Genomic DNA, 25,528 nt, shown 5'->3' on the forward strand with positions numbered 1-25,528 from the left:
AGCCCCGAGGCCGGCTTCGTCCGCGCGGGGCGCAGGCCGACGCGGGCTCAAGCAGCGGCGCGGTCGGTACGACGCCGGCGAGCCCGCTCTGGAGGCTTAGGAGGGGACAGTCGTGCGCCCGAACCAGGGCTTGCCGCACCGGTTTACCTTGCAACCAGCCGGCCCTAAAGCGCATCTTAAAATTGATGCCTGAGGACGGGGGCGGAGGGGGGTGATGGCGAATCCATTTTCAAAAATAAAGAGCAAAAGTTAAAAAGAGCCCATGGGGAACGCAAGTGAAAAGAGCAAGAATTGTTCTTTATAACTTCCACATGTTATTTTATGCTAGTATTTTATGAATATTATGTTATCCCCACTGTGGTAAGCAGCTAGACCCTTAGAAAAGGCTTAATTGTCAACAGGTATGTGAACGGGGTAAGGTGTGGAAGCTACTAGAGGTCATATTCCACCCCCAAACTTGGGGAGAAACCCATAAAATGAGTTTTAGCAGTTCCTGAGCAAAGTAAGACAAGCCTGAGACCTTAGGTAGGACGAAGTCCCACTAAAAATATTAAGTTTTGGAAGTGTGGAGTAAAAACCACAATTCACACACGTCACAAAAAAAAGCACAAGACCCTAAAAGTGACACTGCTGTGATCTCAGCACTCAGGAGGCTGAGGCAGGAACATCCCTGCGAGTTTGAGGCCAGCCTGGGCATTCAAGGACACAGTGCATTCAAGAACAGCCCAAACTCGTAGTGAGACCCCCTCACCCCCGGAAAAAATGTTTAAGCACTGGAAAATCAGAAACTAGTTTTAAATCCCAGGCCTGCCAGTGTCTAGTTGTGAGAATGTGAGTTCCTCTAAGCTTAAAAGTTACTTCAAAAATATAAACTAAGTAAATGAAGGAAACAGAACCTAGCTAGCTAGCTCTCTTAACATTAAATCTAAAGGGCTGGGCGTGGGGCCCACGCCTGTAATCCCAGCACTCTGGAGGCTGAGGCAGGAGGATCGCTGTGAGTGCGAGACCAGCCTGGGCTACAAAGTGAGCTCTAGGCTAGCCTGAACTGCATAGCGAGACCCTGTCTCAAAAAGACAAAAAAAAACAACAACATTAAATCTAGCATGGTGTCCCATTTTCCTACAGAGCCTGTGGATGGTAAGGAAGAGACTAGAGAAAGGGGCTTTTCAAGACACCTGCCTCCATAACCCCTTACCTGGAACCTTTACAACCAATGTCTCACAACTCAAAAATTTTACAAAAAAGAAAAATTAGTGCATATGTTGCATATAAGTATCTGTAACCCCTGCAGAGGTGTTAAATGTACTAGTGATATTTTGCAGTGAAACATGGTTTTCATTTTAAGTGGGATAAAGATTTAAGGATAGTTAAGTTTGCACTGAATTTAGTTGTTTTACTAAACTGAACAAAGTTATTTTCAATCAGGTGTGGTAGCACATGCCTGTAATCCCAGCACTTTGGGAGACTGAGGCAAGAGGATCACCAGTTTGAGTCCTGCGGGAGGAACTTACCGAGACTCTGTTTCAAAATTTTAAAAAAGGGATGTAGCTCAGTGTAAAGGACACGGTTCAGTACCAGTACAAAAAACAAAACAAAACAAAGAAACCACTTCCCCCAACTTTGTAGATTTAGAGCTACAGATGAGAGTATTAAGCACTCAGCCAGTTTACCACCCCTTCAGTTTGGGTATTTCTTCCCCTGTGCAAACTGCAAAAAAAGTAAGAGTTGTGCACTGGGGAGGCTGACGTAGGAGGACAGCTTGAAGCCCTGCAGTGAGACCCCATCTCAAAAAAAGAGTCCTGTAAACAAAGGTTTATTAGTAAAACTAAATAAACAATCCACTCAGAAACAACGCAGAAAAAATAAAAGGCCCTCTATCTGTCCATACTATATCACTACTTCGGTGTAACGTTTAGCAACTTCAACTTGGTTATAAATTTACCCTTGCAGCCTTCTTTACTGTCTAGAAAAGGAATTTAGAAGCCATCATAATAAAACATGAGTGAGAGTCAGGATGCTTTTAAACAAATCTGAAATGTGAAACCAAAATTAAAACACTAAAAGAACAAAGAATCATAGCTCAGGGAAGGAAGCTGTATTTTGTTACATGCTTATAAAGGTGAACCAAGCTCATTAGGAAGATGGGACTATGAACTCATTTTCTTTGAACAAAAACAGCCCAGGGTGGTGTGGCAGGAGAGATTACACCTGTAATCCCAGCACTCGGGAGTCTGTGGCAGGAGGATCACTGTGAGACCAGCCTGGACTACAGAGAGTTCAAGGCCAGGCTGAACTGCAAAGCGAGACCTGGTCTCAAGGAAAAAAAAAGAAAAGATGCATTCACTGAAACAAAAACATAAGGCTTGTGTGGTGGCGTGCATGCCTGTAAATTCCAGCACTTGGGCGGCTGAGACAAGAGCATCACCTCAAGTTCAAGGACAGCCTGTGTTACATAATGAGTTCAAGACCAACCCTAAACTGCGTATCAAGACTGTGTCTCAAAAAACAAAAACACAGAAGCATGTACAATCTTTTTGTAAAACCTCCATGAAGCATGGCTGTCTAAACCTTAAAGGGATCATTATTTAGGGCTTTTGTGTTACCAAAATATATCATTCCAGACAGTTATACGAGGAATTAAAAATTTACATTCAGTGCAAGAGGTAAGTTAACCTAACTACCAAAATTAATTGTACTGTTCACAGGTATGTATACAGCACTTTGTAAATAGTACAACAAGGAAAACAATGAGGTGTTTTTCTTACACGAGCAGGCACTGTCCACATTAGGATGGACTAGCGTTTCAACTCCGCGTCTTTTTCAAAACACCATTTGTTACTTTACACAAGTGTGGCTACTGCTATCAAAATGTACTCAATCTAAAAGTCCAAGCGCAAATGCCTCTGGAACAGACACTTGTAAGTAATGCTCTAAATACATGTTTCCTTTTGAAATGTAACTGTCAGGGTAAGTGGTTCTCCGGTAGTGCTCATTAGTGTCTCTTAAGGGTCTATGATGAAGACAAGGTATCAGATATTATCTTAGCTTGAAGGAAATATCCACAAATAATTGTTCTGCAAACTGTTCTGATTTTAGTAATGTATGGTAAACACACTTAGCAGCAGCTTCAAATTCAGGCATAGTAAAGCTTTTTAAATCTAGACCCAGTCAATGACTTGAACAATTGCTGAACTTTCATTTTCTAGTTTGTAACACACCGATATACTAACTTCCAGAGTTGTGAACATTATAGAAAATAATGCTAAAGAGCTCTGAAATGTTTCCCAAAATGGTATGACTTCAGTTCCCTGTGAAATGGGCTTACTGTGGGAACACCTACTTTAAAATATAAATAGCAGCAATGAGTCGGGATTCATGGCCAAACATAACTTTATTAATTTTTTCTTAGAAACATTTGCTTTCTTTTAAAAAATCTAGAATTTAGATACTTCCCATCCCATCACAAATCTGTGTACATTATTTACAACTTTCAAATAAAACATTACAGATTTGACATCCAGATCCCTGTTAAAAATGAAGCAATTAAACATTGATCAGTAACTACTACAATCTGTGTAGTCTTGGCACAGTTTAAAATAGAGCATCTAACTTGCATTTCATATTTCAGACCATTTTCCCCCCTCCCAGCTACGTAGTTTTTTCTGGTGCTTTTGGGGACTGAACCTAGGAATCACGCATATAAGACAAGCGCTCTACCACTAAGCTATAGCCATACCACTTTTTATTTGAGATAATGTCTCACTAAACTGTGCAAGTTGGACTCAAACTTGCAATCCTCCCGCCTCAGCCTCCCTAGTACCTGTAATTACAGGCATGCTCCACCATATCCAGCTTCCAGCTATAAACTAATCTCCATGAGCGCAGGATCTTCACCCTTGCGCACCGATACACCTGCACAATGGGAATGGTGCCCTACGCTGCCATCACGTGGCACCCGCCTCTGCTTTTGTGTTCAGAAATGATGCCTAGTCAAAATCTAAGTCTTCTTATATTTAGTGTATTCTCTCTCCACCTACATTTCATGATACTGCTTCTAGTGGTAATTTTAAGTAACAAAAGTGTAAGAAAAATTCAAACAGAACAAAGTATTTCCTAAAAGACTGGTGTCCTTACCACCCTGGTTATGCATGTACAAAAATAACAAATACAATTTAGTGGCTGTAAAAAACTGTTTTGCTAAAAATAGTTATTTCTGCAGACCAATTTAAGGAGACAAGTTCTCAAATGAAAATGCATTAATCTATTTCACAATGTGCACAATTAAGTATTTCAGAAACAAAAATTAAACTTGTGCAAAACTGTAAGAATCATCCACCTATATAAGAATAATATATAAAAGAGAAATAAAAATTTCCATTTATATCATTAATAATCTGTTTCAGTCACGACCATACCAAACTGACTTCATAGTAAGTACTTTAGAATCGCTAGAAATGAATACCTGAAAAATCAACCTAGACGGCTGGTGTGTGTGTGTGTGTGTGCACACATGATTGCCTCAAAGGGAAGATGAAGGTTAAGAAATCACCTGGAAAAGGTCAATTTTACTATCATTCAGAATAGAAATTATGCAAAAAGAGAAACTTGCTTTACACTTATAAAACTCAGAGTATTTAATATTCTATTTATTTAATAGGTTTTTTTTTAATTTATTTAATTTATTTATTTAATAAAAACCTATTAATAAAACCTATTTAATAAAAACCTATTTAATAAAAACCTATTATTTAATAAAAACCTATTTATTTAATAGGTTTTTTTTTTTTTTTTTGAAACAAGAGTCTTGCTCTAATTCAGGTTGGCCTTGAACTCTCTATGTAGCCCAGGCTGGCCTCAAACTCATGGCAGTCCTCCTGCCTCAGCCTCCTGAGTGCTGAGATTACAGGTGTGCGCCACCATGCCCGGCTTTAATGTTCTAATCTGTATTTTTTCTTTTGCCAAAATGTCAATAAATTCAGCTTAAAGTGGCAGAGTGGGAGGGTAATTTTTATACCTTCAGAAGGAATTAACATTATAGAAGCCTGAAAAATTCAAATCATCTGCAGTGAGAATTTTGTTACATGAAACTTGTCCATTAAATCTTGAGAGTTTTATCTCTATCATCTCATACACAATTAAGACGACAGCTGAACGAAAGTGATTCCTATAGTAAATCTTAACATTAGGGACAAATTTAAATTATTTTAGGGGGGTCCTCAAAGTATACATCTCTTTGTAAGAAGTGGTGTTTTGTTTTGGTTTTTTTTGACACAAGGTCTCACTATGCAGTTCAGGCTGGCCTTTAGCTCACTTTGTAGCCCAGGCTGGTCTCTTAACTCGAAATGATCCTCCTGCCTCAGCCTCCTGAGTGCTGGGATTACAGGCATGTACCAGCATGCCCAGCTGAATTGGTGTATTTTTTAAAATGCCAGTTAAGTTTCAAACTAAGAGTTTTCAAAATATGTAGTCAAATTTCCAAATCACAAATAACTTTTGGCCCTCATCTTTCTGAAAAACAATCAAAATTTAGTGATAAATGATACATGAAAGCTATAGAATTCTCAGTATTTTGTGATATGTAGGCTTAAACTGAGCATAATTAGTACATAAACCTTTCTTGGGCAACCCCCCATCTTCAAAGTCAAATTACTCATTTGAGAAAAAGTATGTTTAGTAAAAGCTTTGCTTCCTTGCAACTACTCTATTTTAAATATTGAGTCCATTTTTCCATATTCTTCAACACAAAACTATCATACAATTGTCAAAGTTTAAATTTTCAGAAAAGAACTGTAAGACAGTTAAATGTAATTCTTTTTAAGAAGCCTACATATCCAAATGATAATGTCCACTTTACAGTAGTGACACCAGGAAACCAATAATGCAAATAATGCTTAAAACATTCTCTTCGGCAGATTTAGAGTCTATGACACATTCTTTTTGCCTAGTGGCTTGCTTCTCAGAAAATAACCAAACTACTAGACTTGGTTTGGTGATTAAGAGAAGTCATACTAAGCTGCCAAAAAAGTTTTTGTTCAACAAAAGTGATGAAATGATTTTCTTGCACAGTCACACGCTGATTCTCATGGCATCTCTAAAAGAGTGCTAAAAGCATTAAGTTTTGCAGGATAGCAGTAATGAGTAGTACTTCCAAGGGAACTACTCTGAAGATCAACTGATTTGGATGTTAAGGTATGACATACCCATTTTAAAGGAAAGTTCTACAACTTAATACTTTCATCTCACATAATCTACCATTTTAGTGGTTATCAAAACCTCTCTGCGAGAGGGTGTAGAAAAAGCTATAAAAGAAATCTGTCATTTTTGCTATTTTCCCATATACAGGGTAAATGTTAATACATAAAATCAAGTCTGGAGATTACATATGTAAAATATAAATACCCACATCATCTCTGTTTCCTAGTAAAAGATACAGGTGCTTCATCTATCCTGATAAGCCAGGCAGTAACGCTATCTGAAATATATTTTACCCTAGCCATATCTTCTTCTATCTAATATATTTTATGCTGACCATTTAGAATTTACAAATGACTAACAGGTAAAGTAGAGAGAAGTAAATTTTCAGGTAAATTATCCTCCAAAGCCACCAGCTAACTAATACATGCTTAACTGTTTTAGTGTGCTCTACTGCCATGGCTTTATGGGAAATGGAAGTCAGCAAATGAAAGCCATGAGCACCATCTACTGTAGCTAATTTTTAAAATTTCACTCTTTCTGGTATTATTTTTTCTCCACCACCACTAGTCCATCATTTAAAATAACTCCTCAAACCTGCATCACGTTAACATTTCACCAAAGTTGTTATGAGTGCCAATAATACCTTGTCAACTCACTACTTTACATTTTATGGGATCCTGTAATCAAAAAGAATAAAAAACTTCTGCTTTATAACTCTGTATAAAGAACAAGGGGAAAATAATTTACCTGGTTATTTATAAATTAAATAGAGATCTGAAAAGAATCTAAATAGACATTTATAAGCAAGCTCTGCTTTAAAATCAAGCTTTGATCCTTACTTTGTAAAGGGCATCTTACATGTAGGAACCAACCAAAGCAAAGCAACTTAATTAAGTCAGCTCTTTCTCTTCTGCTCTAGCGAGTATTTCCTTACTTGCAGCAACCTCACACCATGTACCACACCAGGTGTCTCCCGGGGAAAATGTCTATACTTTGTTGCCACATACAAACATACGTGTATCCTTCCTTCTCAGTAACTGAATAAACGAACACTCAGAAACAGGCACCTGAGATTCCGGCAGAGTAAAAACAAATATTTCCTACTATTTGATAGTAGCAAAGTAAATCCTACTATCAAATTTAATTTGTGGAAATATTTTCCCATTTCTACAGTATACAATAAATGAGTAAGAGTAATTCTTCCTATTTTCTCTGTATTTGGCTATTGCAATCCTTTTGTTCCTAGGCTGACAGGAAATCATTCAATATGGAAGACTATTTGAGGAATTATGTTTTATTTCCTCGTATAGGTAGGACTTAAAAAATCATGACACCAAATTTTATTTCTGAACCAGCTCATGGTGGTTGCTATTATCTATTCTGTGTTCTAAAAGGTTTGTTTTAAGAAAATCAGCTAGCTTTTGTTGCTACATATAAATAAACATTACTAGTGAGCCTCAGTAAGTATACTTGCCTCTGTCGGGCTCTCCGTTACTCCTACTGTTGGTACTTAGTGCGTTAACTGCTAGAAATGAATGGAGAAAAAGGCAGTTCCTAGTGATCTGGACTACTAAAAGTATTAAAGTGTATCACTACTCTACTTGTTAATGACAAAAACAAACTTACTTTCTTTTATCCTAAGCATTTGTAATCTATTCAGAGCAAGCACCTCTATTCTACAAGCAAATGTTTCTAACTGGAGGAAGGTTATATATTTCTAACTGAAGAAAGCAGATTTACCAAAAATGATAAAACTAAATTTGGAAGTCCAAAGAGTATTTCTCAAGAACAAAACTGAAGTGAAAAACTTATCATCTATTTTAAAAACTAATTTTCTGAACTTGCTATTATTGGTAGTAGTAATCCACTAGAAAGTTCTGGCAACTAAAATTTTAACTACTGAATTAGCATTTTCATTGTCTGATATCACTCTAAAGAAAATGATTCCTTTCACAATGGAAAATCAGAAGTCAGAATACTTCAAACTGGGCCTGTAATATGCAAAAAAAAGTACTATATATCATTTTAAAATGACAGGAAATACCAGCTCCATTCACTGAATGGAAATGCTAAGAAGGCAATCAGTTTTCCCAAACAGTCCTTAAATCCATGCTTAGTGTCTTTACCTAAAATCAATAATGTATTCTGAACTTCTCATGGAAGTTGATTCCTAAAAGGAAGTCTCTAAGATCTGTTTATAATTGATTAAAATCTTAACATCATTCCACTGAAAGGTTTTAAGACAGAACTTTCTAGAACTTAATTCCCCATATTTAATTCCATCCCTAACTCCCAATATAAAGATTAATCCCTTTCCCTTACCAAACACTCTATCCCCTACTCTTCAAAGTAGGTGGTTATTCTGCAGACTTATGGCTCATTTGGCAATTGCTAAGAAACCTCACAGTTCAGCATCACCTCTGAAGATGGCAATCCTATATATAACCTGAAGTTTTTCACCCACAGTGTAGTAACATGTAGAAAGACACCACAGTGCAATTAACATGTAGAAAGAAGCCAAAAGGCAATATGGATTATATTTTAATATCCTCAAGTTTCAATATCACAGATATTAAGAGATGGAAAAAGACCTGGTATAGAACTTTTAAGCATTTGTTGAAGAGAATATATTACTGTCGATATCAAAAATAATTAAGAAATACTAATTTTTTATGTTCTACATGCACACCTTTACAAATTATGTTTCTTTAATGTAGTAAAAGCTGGAGAACACCAATTCAGGTAAACTATGGCTTTTATCATAGATTATTTTACAGCATGCACCAGTAAGTGCCCTGGGTAGTAATCCTAATATTGTTTCAAGCCTTGTTCAGTTTTGTCTGTGCTTTGCATCTCAGAAGTGAACCTGCCAAGGCACTTTAAAACATAAGTCTCCTGGGGACTTCACAATGTGCCACAATTTACACAACACAGAATCCCATCCATCAGCAAGCAGCTTCTTCCAGCACATGGTCTTATTAAAACTGCTCAACCAAAATCATGTTAAAAAAAAATACTGCGTACCACTAAGACAAAACTTACCCCCTTTCCAATGGAGGGAATGGTTCTTGGCTTCCTCTACCAATAGGGTATATTTTCAGATATTCAAAATAAAGAAAAGGGAACCCAAGCAAACCCAAGACAAAACAACCCAGATAAAATATGGCAAAACCCCCAAATACACTCCACAGCTTCATTTGAGGAACAGTTTGCATAGCTCTACATTCTTTTATCTATCCTTTGAGGTGAGTTTTTCAATCAGTTCTTGGAGTGGTGCAAGTTCTCTTCTATCAATAAGGTTGAACTCCTATGCAGAAAGAAGACAAAACAAATAGCAATAAAATTATTTTCCTCTCATTTCACAGCAGAATCCAATTAACATTTGTTGAAAATCAGCTTCGAAAGTAAATAAAAGTAGATTTGAAATTTGTCTTTTGGTATTTACTCTGTGTCCTATGCAAATCACTTAACCACTCCTGATGTTATTTTTCACATCCATAATATCAAGATTTACCCTACCCTCATGAAATTATTTACAAGGACTAAATATAATGATGGATGCTAATCATTTTAAGTAATTCCTCGCACAAAGTAATAATTAATACATGGGAGTTGCTGCTTATTTTTCAAATAAATAACCTACCACCATTTAAATGTATCAACCAAATATGGGGATAAAAAAACGTGGCTCATCAGGCAAATTTAGGCATTATATGAAGAGTAAAAGCTTGATTATAAATAAATGCATCTGTAGGATCTCCTAAGATGTGGTATAAGAACATTAATAAATGATATAAATGACAAAATCCTGCAAAGAACAAAGGAGAACTGCTGAGTTTAATTTGAGCCTTTGGGCTGGGGATTTAAGCTCAGTGGCACAGCGCCTGCCTGGCAAATGCAAGGTCGTGAGTTCAATTCCTGGTACCGGGAAAAAAAAAAAAAGAGAAAACTTTAAAAGAAAAAAAGAAAAAAAAATAATTTGAGCCTTTTTTTTTTTTTTACCTGGATACTGGGACTGAACCCAGGGTCTCTCAAAGCTAGATATGCACTCTACCCCGAGATACACTTGCAGCACCTAATCTGTGCTTCTTTACAAGTTCCACTTTAGTACCAAAAGCAGAAAAAAAGTTTCACCCTTATCATGCTCAACTCCTAATTTAATTCATTTATTACATGTGCCAAACAACTCGCTTAAGAATGGAGAAGCATTAAGGTACATTAAAGAGCAGGCTCACTCCTAAGATCTGTGGAGTCTGGGCCAAGAACAAAGGGATACATACCATATGACTGAAGTATTAAATTCACAGTAAGCTGATGTTTTAAATAAGTCATTCTATGCTCTTACTTTGACAAAATATACTTTCATAGTGATCAGGAAAACTTTCAAATTTATAACTCTTACAATTCCTCAGGTTACTACACAGAAAGTAGTAATAGAAAGGGAGCCATCAGGAAAATTTCCTGCTCTTCTAACAGCTAGCTCCATCCTGAACCTCAAGGTGCCTCATGCAACCAAATACGAATACCCTGGTGACATATATGGGTAATGTCCACATATCCTTACAAAAAAACCTATTATCTGGCTACTTCTCAGACCTAGAAGTATACCTATCAGAGCTGTGCTCTACTCTCCAAAGAATGGACTCAAGGAAGATTCACAGACCCTGATGATGCACCTGGGACCACACAGGCAGGGAATTCTGGGTCTCAGGTATCCCAGAATACCCTGAAGTGATATTGGTAGGTATGTTCTTGGCCCTGTGGATTATTCATCTGCAGCTGGAGAAGGACTGAAGCAAGATTTTTTAAGTTGTTAGGCCCAGGGGAGGTACCACTCTTAATCAAAGAGTGATACTGTGTAACTAATACCTTCAATGTGCCAGTGTCATTATGATCAGATATGGTAAATGCTATATGTCAATCCCCTATTATTTGCTAGGACTTAAAAACTACAAAGTAAAACTAACCCTTGTGCAGGGAAAATATACTCTCCTAAACCACTAGAACCTCATCTTTAGCAATGATATTCTACCCACGTCATAGCACAGATGCAGACTCTAAGATGTTTCCAATGTTCCTGTGGGGTCCACAGATGGAGCATTACAGTAAATTAATTCTTCAAAGCAAAAGTTTTAGCAAATTACAGCATCTTAAAAAGTGTTTTTATGGTGAAACTGGGATATAAAATATGCACCTTCAGTGCGAGAAGTATGTACAGTGGGAAAATGGACACATTTTTCTTCAATGCACATGAGAAGTGAAGGCATTTACACACGTATGCCCACAGATACACATACACAGCGAAATTTCAAACCTTGGGTTTCTTCTGGCCAACTGCTCTCAAGCTCTACACCAAAATACATACATACACACAAATATATACAAACTGGTCAGCTCATCCAGTTTCAACACTTTCTCATTTTTGCTTAGTATTTCTCTAAGTAGAGAATTAGGCAACAAGTCAGCAAAGGCAAATCTTTTAGAGACAAGTGCCCACAATATACTTACTGCAAAGTTCCAACACTGCATTAAAACTGAATACTGAGGTTTTAGTTTAGAAAAAACAACTCATACATGTACATCTTTTGTCTTAAGAACAAATAATGTACATGCCATAGGCTCCCCACCACTGCACTAAGCATTAAAGGCCTCTTAATCCCACTTACCTGGACAAAAAATATAAAGTGCTTGAAAGATGTATTGAGATGCGCTTCCTCCTGAAGCTGGATCACAGGGTCAAAGTGCTGGTGATAAATGTGCGCATAGACCCTAAAGAGACGCTTAAGGATGGTTTTTGCCACAGACATGAAGTTCTTTGGGAATGGAACACCTGATAAGGAGATAAACACCATGCTCTATTAAACAAGAGAGAAGGAAGCAACATGATTTTGTCAGTAAATGGTAACATGAATTAGTAAGACATGGCTGAAAAAAAGTAGTATTTATGAATTACTACTTAATATACCTGTCACATAATGACATTCTCAACATATAATGAAAATAAACTCCAGTTTCTGTGGAGTAAGAACTACTCTTCATTAGAGCCTACTGTATCCCTAACACACTACCACTTTACTAAAACGAAGTGAACTTCTTGACATCAAGCCTTAATACAAATATGTGCTGAACATTAATACAGTAACACACGGTGTTCAGTTCTGTTTAAAATGCTTGTAAGCTATTTCAGACTTTTTCTACACAAATTATTTCATTACTACTCCCACTCTATACTGGTCCCTAAATTAGGTGCAATCTATGTTCAGTTAGGCTCTTTATTCTTTGAGTTACAGCAATTTTACAGCCTTAAACAGATATAAAACTAGAAAAAATATATAGTCCCTGTGGAAAAAAGGGAATCCTTATACACTGTTGCTGGAAATGGAGAGTGGTAAACCATTCTGGAAAACAGAATGGAGGGTGCTAAAGAAAAGAATCACCACATGACCCAGCAGTCGCACTTCTGAGTAGTATCTACCCAAAGGAAATTAAATCACCATATCACAGATATCTGCACTCTCATGCTCACTGCAGCATTATTCACAACTGCCACCACATGGAAACAACCCAGGTGTCTACCAACAGATGGAGAGATAAGGAGCTTGTGAGACGCACGCCCACGCTGAAACAGTATTCATCAGCCTTACGGAGACAGAGACCCTGCCTTGTATCACAATAGGGATGGACCTGGAAAACATTATGCTAAGTGTAAGCCAGATACAAAAGGAAAAATAATGCACAGTCTCACACTGGGGAAAAAAAAGATTAAATACATAGAGACAATAAAACTATAGTTATCAGAAGTGGTAGGTGGAATCTGAAGAGCCATAGGCCAAAGGATACAAAGTAGCAGACATTCAGGAGAAGCAAGTCTAAAGATCTAATAATGTATTACATTAAGATTTTCATTAAATGAGTATAGGTGCTTTTGCCACCAACAAGGGATTATGGGTTATTGCGAGGTATGTTAATTTGTTTCACTACAAAAACCATTTCATGAGATATCTGTATCTTTTTTAACATGTTATATACCTCAAAGATACATAATAAAATTTTTAAAAATTAAAAAGCCATATTCTTTATTAAACTGGCTAAATGATCCAGACTGGCATAAAACCCAAATACCAGTACTCCTAGGGTTAATGTCTTAACATTCCCTCTCTGCTCATTTAAAAATACAAGTCTTAAGAAAACAAAATGAAAGTGTATTCTAGAAAATAATGTGCACTTTTCAAAAATATCAGTTTCACAAAAGACCAAAAAAAATCACAGTACACATATGCCAGAATAAAGAAGACAAAGGAAGACATAACAGAAAAAAAAAACACTGAATATTTTCTTTTGCTATTAAATGATATTATTTACAAAACTTGAAACACCTCAGTAAGATCTACAGATTAGAAAACACATATTGGTGTTAATTTCCTGATTTTGGCAGTTAGACTCTGACTTTCTAAGGAAATATTCATTAAATTACTTCTGAGTAATGAGCTAGAAGTAACTTATTCTCTAACAGGTCAGGAAAATTAATGAATATGAGAGTGCGGGAGGACAAAGTAAAAAGTAAAATAATCTATAAATCTATAGAATCTATACATCTTTGTAGGATTCTTGCGTTTTCTAAATGTCTGAAATTGGTTAAAAATAAAAAGTTAAAATATATATGGAAAGATAAAGAGATGACAACCATTCAAAACCACTGTTTTATATATTTATATATATACATACATACATATGTAAGACAGTCTTGGAAAATAGCTGTTTTATCATAAAAGTTCCAAAAATGGTTAACATGTTTTTTAAAATATTTAAAACACTCCATAATAACTATATCGTTGTCTTCTCTACCATATCCTTCTTCCAAAAACTGAAAGAATAAAACACAGTTAAAAAGTTTTTCTACTAATATTAGAAGAGCAAAGTCTAAAGTTTTTTCAGAAAACAGTTGTACTAAATTTGAGAAGGTAAATGTCTAGATGTGAACAATTTCTATTTGCAAGTCTTCCCTTAAAAATAAATATGAAAGAGCCAGGCACAGTGGTGCATGCCTATGATCCCAGCACTCGGGAGGCTGAGGCAGGCGGATCGTTGCAAGTTCAAGACCAACCTGGGCTAGAAAGTGAGCTCAAGGCCAGCCTGAACTGCATAGTGAGACCTTGTCTCAAAAAGAAATAAATAAGTAAAAGCCAGAGTTATTCAAACTTAGTAACAAATCAATCCCTCCAATCTTATTTTCTTCTTGTTTTCAAACTCTGTAAGATGCATTTTGTGGGTCATCAAATCAAACCCTGTTTGCCACAAACATAAAACTAGGTAGAAGCCATACAAACTCCTTCCTCCAGTGAAACTAAATATGACCTGGTAATGTCGTTAGCTGCCTACTTGCTATCCATTCTCTTATTCTATAACATAAAGATGATCTTGTTACTTTCTTAGATCTCTCATCTTTTTATCATTTGAAAGTGCAGGGATGTTCTTCTCAGGGTACATGATAAACCTGGTATAAAAAAATAGGACACAGCCATGCACCCTGTAATCCCAGAACTCAGGAGGCTGAGGCAGAAGGAATGGGTGAGTTTGAGGCCAGCCTGGGCTGCACAGTGAGTTCAAGGCCAGCCTATACCACATAGCAAGATACTGCCTAAAGAAAAAAAAAAGATAGGACACTCTTATCTTAAATGCATAAGATCAGAACTATTTTGAAAGGTACTCTAACATCGTGTAATTCTGGAATAGGAACAAACTTCTATCTAGAACCTTCTACTGGAAAAGTTAATTTCATCTTCACAATTGTTAAATAACAAAAGTTCAGTAATATTTTACTCAGGAGAATCACCAAAAACTTAATAAATAAAATGCTTCAGTCATGCATTTTATTTTCTAATAAACCTATTCTTTCAACTAGTAAGGATTTTAAAAATATTAAGTTGAAAGATGAAAAAACAATTTACACAGGATAACTTCTCATTTTATGACTGGGTTAACAAACTGTGCCTTGCTTGGACACGGTAACCTTATGGACACATCAACACAGCCCTGTGGAGTTCTCCATCTAGACAGGGTGGGAAAGGTGAGAACGACTCTAGAAATCAGATAAACCATGATGGATCCCAATTACATAAAATTATTATACCAATTTTTGATGGGAATAATGTCTCATCATCCAACTGATCCTGGACCCAGGTCATCAGGTAATCAATATACTTCGGTGCAGAGCACTTAATAGGTTTCTTTATGTTTGTTCCATCTGCCCAATGATATTCATACCTATAATGGAAAGATAAAAAGCACACAGAATATCAAATAGAGTACAAATATTTTTACATTCTCTATATACATGTATTGTATACACAGACAAGTTTTAAACAATCTGTTCCTCCAAATAAAGGCATGCAGTATTAAGTTGCCAGTGAACTACTTTATAATAATCCAAGCCAAGCAGATTCCATAAATTCACCTTTTATGATTACACACTTTCTTTATGCGTCTTTATTACAACTTTCTTTCCCAGCTTTCCCTCATATTGAGTAGAATCATCCATTATTACTGTAGAAAAACTAGCTTACTTCTAGTTCTACGATACCCTTCAATATAATGGACTTCTTCCTTAAAAAGCATTTTGCCTTATACAGTACAACTCTTTTTTAACCTGGAGCTTTTGTGTAAAGGATGCAGAATGACACAGAAACTCCAAAGTAAGATTAACAGAAATGAGAATGACTCGATATGTTAGTACACTTGGCTGAGGAGCTAAACACGCACTTAAAGAAAACCTGCAACTCAAAGATGCACCTAGTTTTGGGTATTAACAGAACACGATCCTTTATTTAGTTAATATTTAATGTGCACCTATCATGTAAAGAATTCAGTAGGCATGCTTAAATGAAAGACACTTCTGTTCTCTCAGAATCAGTCCAGTAGAAAATTTTTGACAACTAAAAAGCTGGGGACCTCCAGCACTAAGGACACTGAGGCAAGAGGATCACTGCTAGTTCAAGGCCAGCCTGGGCTACAAAACAAGAAACAAAAAATCTAAGAGTCTCTCTCTCTCTTCCCTCTCCCTCCCTCCCTTCTCTCTTACACACACACAAACACACATACAACCTGAATTTTAAGTTAAAGAAACATGCAACTGAAATTCCAAAGTTATGAAAATCTCTAAAATGAATTAGCATTTAGATTTTTAGTGTATAGAGTTACTTATGCTCTTTCATTCTCTGAATCTATGGTGTCTGTATTCTCCTCAGAGTTTGAATTGGCTAAATTATAGGTCAGAGATGCTAGCAAAGGAAATATCAGAATTTATAAAGAAAAAATACCATGAAATATTTTAAATGATAAAAATTATCTTGAGATAGAATAAGGATGCTTTCTGTTTCATAATAACTACTTATACCTAAACAATAACCCTCAACACCTAAAGAAAACATTCTGTGGAGTACCTTATTGCCAGTGCTGGGCAACATGAATGACTATCAAGTTCATCTTGAAGGTCTCCAAGGGAGATTGCTCAACACTTCTTAGTATCTTGCTGCAATGATTAATCATCTTCCCAGGGAAAAGTATTCCCATTATAAACTAAAGTCTTTAGTGCAAGTTAAGCCTAGTTCTCTTCTTGTTTGATCTTCTTTGGGGATAGAGAACAACTTTTAACCATCTTTGGAGAGAGAGACCAACTTCTACCCATCATTATTCTTCACTTAAGAGATATGAATTCAGCCAGGAGTGGTAGCACACATCTGGTGATCCTAGCACTTGGGAGGCTGAGGCAGGAGGATTGCTTAGAGTTCCAGGCCAGCCTGGGCTACATAGTGAGTTTAAGGCCAGTCTCAACTATATAGTGAAACCCTGTCCCCCCAAAAAAGAGAGATAGGAATTCATCCATGTTTATATAAAGAAACCTTAATATTTTACCCTCATAATCAAGTTTTTCATCTTGTCTATGATTTTCAGGTGTAAAAGTGAAAAGAGACACATTAAACTGAAGAATCATATTCAACATACTTAAGTGTTAAATCAACTTTCACCTTTATTTTTTGAAAAATAAAACACCAATTACTGATACTTCTAGAGTTGAACACTATGATTTTTTTTTTTTTTTTTTTGGTTTTTTCTCCGGTACTGGGAACCGAACTCATGACCTTGCGCTTGCCAGGCAGGCGCTTTTGCCGCTGAGCTAAATCCCCAGCCCCCGAACACTATGATTTCTTAATCTTTTTCTCATGTTTACACTGAAGATGATTCCCTTCACTTTGAGTTACATCTTTCCCCAACGTTGAAAGGACATTCTCTTTGAAATTCTTTGCTGTCATCACAGTATGAACTTGAAAACTACAACTTCAAGACCACCATATTTTAATAATAATAATCAGTCCCTAAGAACCAAGCACTGTGAGCCATTATTCAATACTTATTTGTAAGAGGCTAGTGCTAAGTACAGGTTGCATACACCTAATGTAAAATCTAAAATGCTTCCAAAAAAATCCTCTGAATGCTGACAAGCTTGCCCAAGTGGGAAATTTCACACTTAGCCTCATGTGATGAGTCAAGTGCACCAAAAATACTTAACACTACTGTACTTAAAGTCACAAAAAATTACCTTCAATGTATGTGCATTAGGCTGTAAAGGTCAGTTTCTGCTTTTGGGACACAGTACCTGACATGCATAACTTACAGCAGAAAGGCTTTACTTTGGCTCAGGGTTTCAGGGTTTTCAGTGCATGGTCAGAGGGCTCCAAGGCAGAAACACCACAACAGAAGGCCGTGGTGGAGAAAAGCTGCTCAGGTTCAGGCAGCCAGGAACCAGAGAGGGCTGGAAAGAGCCAGAGAGAATGGAGCCACAGACCAGATATGCTCCCCACGGTCGCAGCCCGCGATCCCCTAGACACACTCAGGGGTGTGCTTCATTATTCCTCCAAGCATCTCTTAGCCAATCAAGATAAACCATCACAAAGGTGTATGGGAGACATAAAATGAATTCTATCCTTAGACTTGCATTACATCCCTGAGATACTCATGTTTATGCAAATATCCCAGACTCCAAACTCTATAAAACGTTTCTTGTCCCAAGCACTTCAGATGAGTGATACAGATCTCAAACAAATCCAGAGGAACTTGCTTTCCTAGAAGGCAGTGCAGTCTCATTCCTCAGTGCATAACTAACCATGTAGAGTAACAGCAAAATTAAAAACATCTACTTTCACAAGTAAAACTTAAATATCTAAAGTAAACACCAGTAATACTAACCAGAAGAAGTACTAAAAGGAATTTCATTTTTAAATGCCCCCTTAAGAATCTTCCCAAAACAAGTAACAGAAATTCATTTTCTCTTTGATGAAAGGAAACACCTGTGTCTCTGAACCACTATGTATAAAACTGAAGAGGACTACCCAAATCACATAAAACCAAATGGGGTTAGGAAAGACACAAAGAGGCAGCTGCAACAACGACCACAGAGGACAGTTCTCCAAGGTAAACACCCAGCTAACTCCACAGAAAGAGATCTAGCAGGAAGCAGGGGATTGAGAGATACTGGACTCTGAGTGACTGCAGCTGTTCATCCCTGGGGGCTCACAAAAGGTGAAGGTCCAGACAACAGCTTTGTACCTTTTTCTGTACTGAGAAGCCATTTTAGGTTTGAGCTCCTCATTTGCTATCTCCGGATTTTTCCTGAGTTCTTATCAGTACTTTTATCAGTTCTTATCAGTACTTATCAGTATTTTTCCTGAGTTCTTATTTGTTATGAACTCCTTGTTTGTTCATTTGACTAAATTCTTTATGTTTGTGACAGTTCAGGAGGTAATATTTTTGTGGTGAATGTTGTGTGAAATAAAATACCTAATCCATGAAAGGCCTTATATTTAGATAACATTAAATCAATAGCAGCTGCCACTATTATTATTAGTAATGGCAACAATAAAAGCCAGTTTCAAAAATGCCTTAAGTGGAACCAACCCTTATTGACTGCTAACTAGTTGGTAAGTAATGTCCTTGCACCAAAAGTGACTTAAAAGAAAAACAAATCCAACAGATTAAATAATGCATGTGGGGGCCAGGAGGGCAGTTCCATAATAGTGCACTTGTACTTGCTTAACATGCAGAAGGCCATAGGTTCAATCTCTGGCACCACAGGGGGAAAAAAAGGACAAATACCATAAGAAGTATAATGTAGCAAAGACATACAATCATAAGGTAAAAAAGCTAAATATGTCACATCTATTCTGAAGAAATCAGAAGGCTTCATGGAAAACCATATGATGTGCATCTTCAAGCTAGGTAACACTTGATTTGATATACTAACAGAAGGCAGAGAAATGGAAAACAAGAAAAATGTCCAAGAGTAAAAAAGACTAAGCGAGTTTTCAGAAAGAAAGAAATGGAGGGAACAGCAAGGTATTTTTCATAATCTAATTTGGATAGACTAAAGAATATACAAGAGTGTACAGACAAACGGCAGAACAGAAGACAATACAGGGAGCGTCATAAAACTCAAACTAAGGAAAATTCAATTCATATAAATTTTCAATTATAAAACTCTCATCAGTTTCTTCACTTTAGTGGTTTGCCACTGACTTAATATATCAATATTTGATAATATTGATACACTGATTTGATATATCAATATTTGATATTGCTATATTAAATACTGATATATATCAATATTTGATAAATATTGGTATATTAAGTTGCTAAGTAGAAAAAACTCACAGAGGGAAAAAAAAGAAACTTCCTTCTTATCTAAAAACTACAAAATAAAGATGAGAACTGGTCACTGATGCCTTACTTTGGTCCAGCTGACATGACTGGACAGCTCTCTTCTGTACAGAAGTCTGTGATGGTCCCATAAAGCATGTTGATCTGATTGAAGAAATCCACAGCTGCAAAGCAAATGTTATTAGTGAGTAGCAGCTCAATTTATAAATCACTGACATTTCAAATTACAAGATACTATAAAGTATTAAGAAAAATATTGTTTTGCTTGTCCATAAAGCCTAGATATCTGGTCGACAGTTTCAATTACATCTCATTTTATTTTAATTCAATACATATAAGAGTAGAGACCATGTCTCAAAAAATAAAAACAAACAGAAATCACTTCATTTTCAGAAATAAAATACCATAAAGACTCAAGATGGATTTTGGTACGACTGTGTCACAATATTAGGTTGCTAACAATAGGTCCCACAATAATGATCACCTTAGCGGTGCCAGACGACGAGACTACTACCCTAACTCAGAGAAACAGGAGGGCTACTTACTGTTCACAGCAACCCACTCATTCAGATCTTCTCCCTCCGGAAGCATGACAGCCATCCTGAGGTTGCCACTGCCAAGAGTGGCTTCCGCATGTTTCAAGAGCTCATATTGGTGAGAACCCTCTGGGATGTTCTTCTTTGGTTTAAATGTCTTAGAAGAGCGACTGCCACTACAACCAGAAAAGGAGAAATACAAAAACATTTTAATATTTAAGGCAAGACCATCAACAGAATCTACCACACTGTATCACCAGAGTCAATAACATATAGTTGATCTTCAATATCCACAAATAACAGCAAATATACTTTTAGCCACCCCTACTATTCCACCTAAACTCTACTGGCTACTTATCCTGGCAATGTAATTTCTATAACTAGTGTATTCTCTACTGAAGAGATGTACAAACTTTCTTCTACATTGCCTACTTTAACACATAAGAAGAAAACTAACTTCACTATAATTAATCTAGCTCTTCACAATAAGTTCATGACTCAGGATTAGATTGTAAACTACAAAAACAAGTACTTCCATTATTATCACTTTATTCCATTTTCACCCCTATTCTCTCATTCTAACATAAATATATTCTTTTATAAGAAATACAAAGATATAGCACTGTATCAATAAACAGAAACATCTGGCCAGGCATAGCACCCTGAGAGACTGAGACAAGAGAAGAGCAAGCAGAAGCCCAGCCTGAGCAATTTAGCAACTTGGTGAGACCCCATCTCAAAGCACCCCAGGTGTGCAGGCACAATTCAATCCCTAGTACCACCCAAGACAAAAACTCCTACAGTAAGGAAAAAAAGCTAAATAGTTACCAATTACAGGATACATCAGCAACAAATCTTAATCCACAATCCTGATTAAAGTAGCACTGATACACTGGTATCATGGTATCCCTGGTCTGCTCAAAAGTGTCTATACAATTTATGTATATACATACAGTGAGCCCTCCATATCCGTGAATTCTCCACTTGCTGATTCAACCAAGCAAGGACTAAAGATACTTGGAGAAAGCTATCTGTACTAAACATGTGCAGACTCTTGTCATCATTTTCTAAGCAATACAATGGGGGCTGGGGATTTAGCTCAGTGGCAAAAGCGCCTGCCTGGCAAGCGCAAGGTTGTGAGTTCGGTTCCCGGTACCGGAGGAAAAAAAAAAAAAGCAATACAACATAACACTTCCTCACATAGCACTTACATCCTATCAGCTATTAGAAGTAATCTAGAGATGATGGAAAGTATACAGGGTAAGTGGAGATTATACGCAAATATTATACCATTTTATAAAAGAAACAAGCATCTGCAGATTCTATCTGTGATAAATCCTGGACCCAGCCCCTTAAATATATAGGACAACTATACCCACATGCACATGAGGTGGGGTGTACCAGCCACTCAGAATCCTAAGTCAAGAGGATCACAAGTTTGAGGCCCAGCAGGGGCAACATAAGACCTTGTCTCAAAATAAAAAAATAAATAAATAAAAGGGCTGAGGATATAGCTCAGCAGCATTCCCTGGGATCAATCACTAGTATTGAAGGAAAAAAACAGTTTTTAAGAGATGGAATCTTCTATTAATGCTGGCAAGTTCTAGTATCAAGATGTAATAAGATCCTCAATATTCTTCCTTCTTTGTATGAAAAGGAACAGACTAAAAAGAATTAGGAAAGACTGCATAAGTGGGAATTCTATAGCTGTGCTATTAAATTCATACCATTAAAACATTCAAATATTTGAAGATGTGACTATGAAAGCAGAATTCTAAAAACACAAACAATGGTTAGTTATACTCTCAAGCTTCTCATAGCTTTCACTCATTACTCCCTTCTCCCAATGTTAGCCCCCAAATCTCTCCCTCTTTCGCCAAAACCAAGTAGGAGGAGCCTTCAAAAAAGATTGAGGATCTTGAAATAAACTAAAAATCTATTACTTGGCCTGAATTTCCAATTCAAATGATGGGTATTCATCATTCTAAATCATATCCTCTACTGGCATTCCAATTCAAATGTCAGTATTTTAGAATTAAATTTGTGTTGCTCAACTCTAAACACATTATCATCCCCTATCTCCCTTCAGCAGTTAAGGAATCTCTTTTTAAAGAACCACTCATCAGGTGATGTTATTCCTCTGCTTAGACTTACTGAGTAAGTTTCCAGTAAATTCAAAGGTCAAACATGAGATTTGTCACTGAGTGTGGTGGCACATGCCTATGATCCCAGTACTCAGGAGGCTGAGGCAGGAGGATCACCACAAGTTCAAGGCCAGCCTGGGCAACATAGTGAGTTCAAAGCCAGCTTGATCTGCATAGCTAAACCCTCTCTCAAAAAAATACACGTGTGTGTGTGTGTGTGTGTGTGTGTGTGTGTATTTAATATATATATGAGACCGGTTAAGTTCTAGACCCACTCTAGTATGGAAATTTTTCTCCCATTTAATCAGGTAATTCTAAAATAGAATTAAGCAATGGCAAAAAAATTTTTCTCCCATTTAATCAGGCATTTCTAAAATAGAATTAAGCAACGGCAAACAGCAATACCAAAACAACACCCAGGATAATTGGAGGTAATTTATGTCAATGGGCCCTGATCAGGATCATTTCCAGAACATCAGGCCCTGAACTCTGATGGTCTAGAGCGTACATGGGATAAGCAAGCAGGAAGTACAGGGACAGAATTGCTTGTCAGTTGGGGATTGGTTTATATAATATACATCATAGTGACCAGCTATGCATCACAGTGACCAGCCACTTCTAAGAGACCAGAAACAACCAGAACTGGAACAGGAACTATTACCTGGGCAACTAAGAAACTTCAGTATTCTGACTGGGGGGGGACATTTTCTGTTACAAGTAAAATATAAACTCATCTATATAAATATGTCTTTCAAGCTTGAGGCTTATTTCATTTCCCTCCTCAACCCTCTTGAAGTTTAATATGAGAAACATGCTACCAACACATTTCACAATCAGACATTAGTTTATGTGTGAGTAATTATAAAAATAGTTCTCATACAACTGATGTGGTAAGGTGCCAGGTACACTCCCTTCACCCTTCACTGGGCTGCAACCAGTGCTGCAGATGAGGACAAGGCAGGCAACTCTGCAAGGGATGCCTGGGCCCCCAGCCCGCCTGCCTCAGGGTCACAGTCTCCCAGCCCCTTGGACCCAGCTTGTACCAGAGTTCTAGGGTTCACAATGTTTTCTCAACCCTGCTTCTTCCCCCAAACTAAAGCTACCTCAGATCTTATGCTTTGGCAGAAAGGAAAAAAATCAGAGTTTGATTTTACAAAGGCCAGGTTTGACACACATTAGCTGTGTTAACTACTTTAAGGCAAATTACTTAACTTTCCAGAGCTTCCTTTACAGTAAAAGACTAACCAAAGTAACAAACCATCACAAATACCTGTATCCCAGAATATGCAAAATAGAAAAAGTAATGCATGCGAAAAAGCTTTAAAACTGTCCCAAAAAAAAAAAAAAATCAAAGCACAAAAAATTAATCAATTGAAAGATTTTTAGAAGTGCTGGAGACACAGCTCAGTGCTCCCTGGAAAAGTCATCATCCAGGGGACTAAATGATCTCTTATAACAACAATGTATGCCAAACGTCATCTGCAGGGGGCACAGTGTTCAAGACACATGAATGCACAACTTCAAAAATGTTCAAAAGCACAAAGCTGCCCTCTCACCCAACTCAGAAGAACTCACACTTACCAGTATGTTTGTCTCTGCCCAGAGTCTATGCCTGTACAAACTTAAGAATGTTGGGGCTTACCTCCACGTCTTTACACAATAGGAAAATACTGTCATTTACTAAATAGTGTTTTTCATTTAATACATCAAGGATATTGTTCTACATTAAAACATAAGTAGACCTACCATATTCCTCCTAAAATGTATAGAATTTCCTTATATGGCTCTATCATAATGTTGTTTAACCAGCCCCTGCTGGTTAAACATTCAGATCGTGGCCAGTCAGTGGATACCATAACCCATCTTGCACTGAGCTCCTCATGCATATGCACACATGAAAAGATCAATTCCTAGTCCTGCTTTGCTAATTGGCATGTAAACATTCAAATTTTACAAAATGCTTATTTTTCCCCTATTAAGATACATCCTTTTTGAGTCCCAATAACAATGTCTAAGAATAGTGGAGCTTGAAGGACAGTGACTCAATTGCTAATTTCTTTTTCCAGCTCCCAGCACAGCTCCTAACTACGGAGCTTGTAGAGCTTTCTGACTGGGATGTGAGCATCATGTTATGTGTAAAGAATACTGTATAAACAGTATAAGTTGAAACCACTGCTTTTCAAATAAATATCCTAGACATTCACATTTGTTTTCCCTGGCCCTTCCACTCCTACTTGAAGGCTAATCAATTTTTTTTCTTTTTGGTACCAGGAATCAAATTCATGACCTCGCACTTCCAGGCATGTGCTGTGCTGCTAAGCTATATCCCCAGCCCATTTTTCAAAGCAAGATAGGCCTGCCTATCTAGTAAATAACTCAGTCCTAGAAATATCTCTGAACACGTATCTTTTACAGTCTTCCAATTTGATTTAACTTTCATAAGTTTCAACATTATTTGATTCTTCTTTGACATCCTAAAGAACATATTAGGTCCTATAATGACACAAATGACATCAATGAAATTGTTCTTTTCTAAATCAGATTGCAGAAGGAAGGCTGAAGGACAGAAGGGTGAGAGTAACGTACTTATAGAGATCTAAAATCAGACACACTAGTAGAGGTTAAAAGAATAAGGAAATACATGGTGAGTATGGTGGCACATGTCTGTAATCCAAGCAGTCAGAAGGCTGAGGCAGGAGGATTGCTGTGAATTTGAGGTCAGCCGGGACTACACAGTGAGTTTAAGGCTGGCCTGAACTATATAACAAGACCCTGTCTCAAAAAAAAAAAAAACTTGTATAATTTTGATACTGAAGAGTTTGACAGTTTATTCAAAATCACAATCAACATTATTATCTTGTATCAACAGTCCTACCCCTTTAAGGTTAAGTGATTCCCTGACAGCACAGCTAATGGCAGAACTGCGATCCAGTAACAGTCCAT

General features: G+C 37.0%; 1 protein-coding gene across 1 annotated transcript in view; it reads right to left on the minus strand.

The window, feature by feature from the left end:
- Positions 1-6,503: 6,503 nt before the first annotated feature.
- The window catches only part of Mob1b (MOB kinase activator 1B), a 63,606-nt gene continuing 44,581 nt past the window's right edge, over positions 6,504-25,528 (minus strand). The window contains exons 2-6 of the mRNA XM_005392774.2: positions 20,451-20,617; positions 19,976-20,069; positions 15,326-15,459; positions 11,862-12,025; positions 6,504-9,502 (exon numbers count right to left, since the gene is read on the minus strand). Of these exons, the coding sequence (XP_005392831.1) occupies positions 9,425-9,502; positions 11,862-12,025; positions 15,326-15,459; positions 19,976-20,069; positions 20,451-20,617 (637 nt within the window). The 3' untranslated portion in view covers positions 6,504-9,424. The remainder of the gene's footprint in view (positions 9,503-11,861; positions 12,026-15,325; positions 15,460-19,975; positions 20,070-20,450; positions 20,618-25,528) is intronic.

The sequence above is a fragment of the Chinchilla lanigera genome, unplaced genomic scaffold (assembly GCF_000276665.1).
Source record: "Chinchilla lanigera isolate Chin_1 unplaced genomic scaffold, ChiLan1.0 scaffold00046, whole genome shotgun sequence".
NCBI lineage: Eukaryota > Metazoa > Chordata > Mammalia > Rodentia > Chinchillidae > Chinchilla > Chinchilla lanigera.